This window comes from Phytophthora parasitica (genome assembly GCF_000247585.1).
Source record: "Phytophthora parasitica INRA-310 unplaced genomic scaffold supercont2.1, whole genome shotgun sequence".
In the NCBI taxonomy this organism is placed as follows: domain Eukaryota; phylum Oomycota; class Peronosporomycetes; order Peronosporales; family Peronosporaceae; genus Phytophthora; species Phytophthora nicotianae.
The window spans coordinates 4,401,928-4,403,921 of NW_008634126.1; the positions used below are offsets into that span (position 1 = coordinate 4,401,928).

The 1,994-nt window shown below is 53.7% G+C and overlaps 2 protein-coding genes across 2 annotated transcripts; both read left to right on the forward strand.

Moving 5' to 3' along the window:
• The first annotated feature begins 472 nt into the window (after positions 1-472).
• On the forward strand, positions 473-1,143 carry PPTG_20853 (hypothetical protein). Its single transcript, XM_008893053.1, has one exon. It carries the CDS (start codon positions 558-560, stop codon positions 834-836), a length of 279 nt encoding a protein of 92 aa, XP_008891301.1. The 5' UTR covers positions 473-557; the 3' UTR covers positions 837-1,143.
• Positions 1,144-1,454: 311 nt separating this feature from the next.
• PPTG_01127 (hypothetical protein) lies at positions 1,455-1,974 on the forward strand (the record flags this gene model as incomplete). Its single annotated transcript, XM_008892720.1, has 3 exons — positions 1,455-1,625; positions 1,743-1,934; positions 1,972-1,974. 3 exons carry the CDS (start codon positions 1,455-1,457, stop codon positions 1,972-1,974), a joined length of 366 nt encoding a protein of 121 aa, XP_008890968.1.
• Positions 1,975-1,994: the final 20 nt, after the last annotated feature.

Here is a 1,994-nt window from a genome sequence, read left to right on the forward strand (position 1 = left end):
GCGTTGGTGGTGGGCAGCATGGCAACGCGTGGGGCTGTCGGCAGCGGGTCGAAGGACGGAGCGACAGCCATCGGCATGATGTCCAGGAGGTCGAAGACGTTGTGCTGAATTCTGGCATTTCGATCTGATTGAAACGGTTTTCATTTTGACCAATAATAGTTCGCTACAAATATTTTTGACCAGTCATATGACCGATAAGATGGCATAAACATCCGAGGTCGCACTTGACCTCGAAATGGAAGTGATCCGAGGATTCCTCGGCACGCAAGAACCATCACGCTGCCACAGGAATTGCTACATGTAGAGTTAGTGTAGTAGGTCGGCTGCAGGTCTAGCAAGTTCAGCACAGCGCCAGGATCACCAAGGACGAGTTCGTCCTTGGAGAGAGTGTCGCGTAGCATGATGATGCTCCTGGTCCAAGGGTGGATACATCGACAGTTAATCAATCAAGCTTCAAGTATGTAGGATCCACCTAGCAAAGATTGAGCTGCCACTGATATTCGATGCGCTAGCCTGAAAGAGTTAAATGCTAGGATGGCGCACTATTGCAGGGCGCGATGGCGTCGCTCGCCCTTGCCCTGGCTCCGCTTGGACAGTACAGCGCCAGCCCAACGGGGCACACCTGGGTTCTCCATTCCGGGCTGCGCCACAAAGGTAGGACCAACGCCAGTGCGGAGCTAATGGTCCGCTGCCGCCCACACGCAAAAAAATACACAAAGATACACACAAGTGGCAAGAAGGAGCCGAAGAAATACGTCATCATCTCTCTTCAACGTGCTGGCTGCACTGCCAGCGGCGATGGGAAGCCAGAGGCGCGATTCTCGCCGCGAGAATAACGACATGCAAGCCAGCGCCTCGACGCTTCAGACAAACGTTCTGTGATGTCGCCTCTCTTGGTGTCGTCGTGCGGCGCACACGTTGTGATGGCAGCGTCGAGTCGCGCGCGGCCGTCGCGTCGCCATAGCATCGCCATTTTCTTATCCCGGCCGGTGTGGGCTTGAAGCGCTGGTGCCAGATAGGCGCTGACCAGTTTGCTGCTTAGTAATCCTGTTATGAGGCATACCCTTACTTGTGGCATGCAGTAATTTGTAAAAGAACGTCTTTTGTTGACTTCCTTATTTCATAAACCTGTTGTAAGATGTGATCTCTTCCTCGTCCCGTCTCTCTCCGCACTCAGTGCCCAATCAGATTCGGGCTAGTGTTCCGGTTGCTCGATGCTTGACGCAGCTGGCGCGACGGAAGAGACCACATAGAAACCTCAAGTGTCGCTCGTCCCCTCATTTTGCAACGTGGCCTCAGCACAATCGAACCACAGCACTTCACCGAGTCCGAGTCTCGGGCCCTGAGCTCAGTCGCATTCTCCAGACAGGAAGGCGAGGCGAAGGTGACATCCATCTCCTGCTTCTCGGCCCTCTCCCAATAGTAATTGTTAGTACCAGTGCGGGGAAGCAGAGATGAGCTCTCCGGACGACTACCGCGGGCCCAAGTTCGTGGGCATCATGGGCCACGACAACGTGAGCCACAATGGCAGCAAGACCACCGTCTACTTCGTGCAGGTCCAGGTGCCTGAGGGCATGTTCATCGTTAAGCACCGCTATCACGAGTTCAAGGACTTCCACGACAAGGTGCGCGTCGCTATAAGCTGCATTTCAGTTGACTAAACCTGGAGGAGCTCTCTGGAACCTGCACTACGGATCAGACAGGTTACTAACATGTATCATATCGGTTATGGGTACAAATAGCTGTCGAGCGAAGGCTATCGCTGCCCGGCGCTGCCGCCCAAGAAGTTCCTGGGCTCGTTCAACAAGGAGTTCATCGAGAAACGTCAGCAGGAGTTGGCCAACTGGCTGCACTTGCTGTGCCAGTTTGACCCTGCGTCTGGCAATTCGGACCCGCGCACATCGGAGCTCTTCAAGGAGTTTATGCTCACAAACGTACGATTTGCCACTTTTCATTTATTTATGGCGTCAGTGATGACTTTTTATGGAATTATA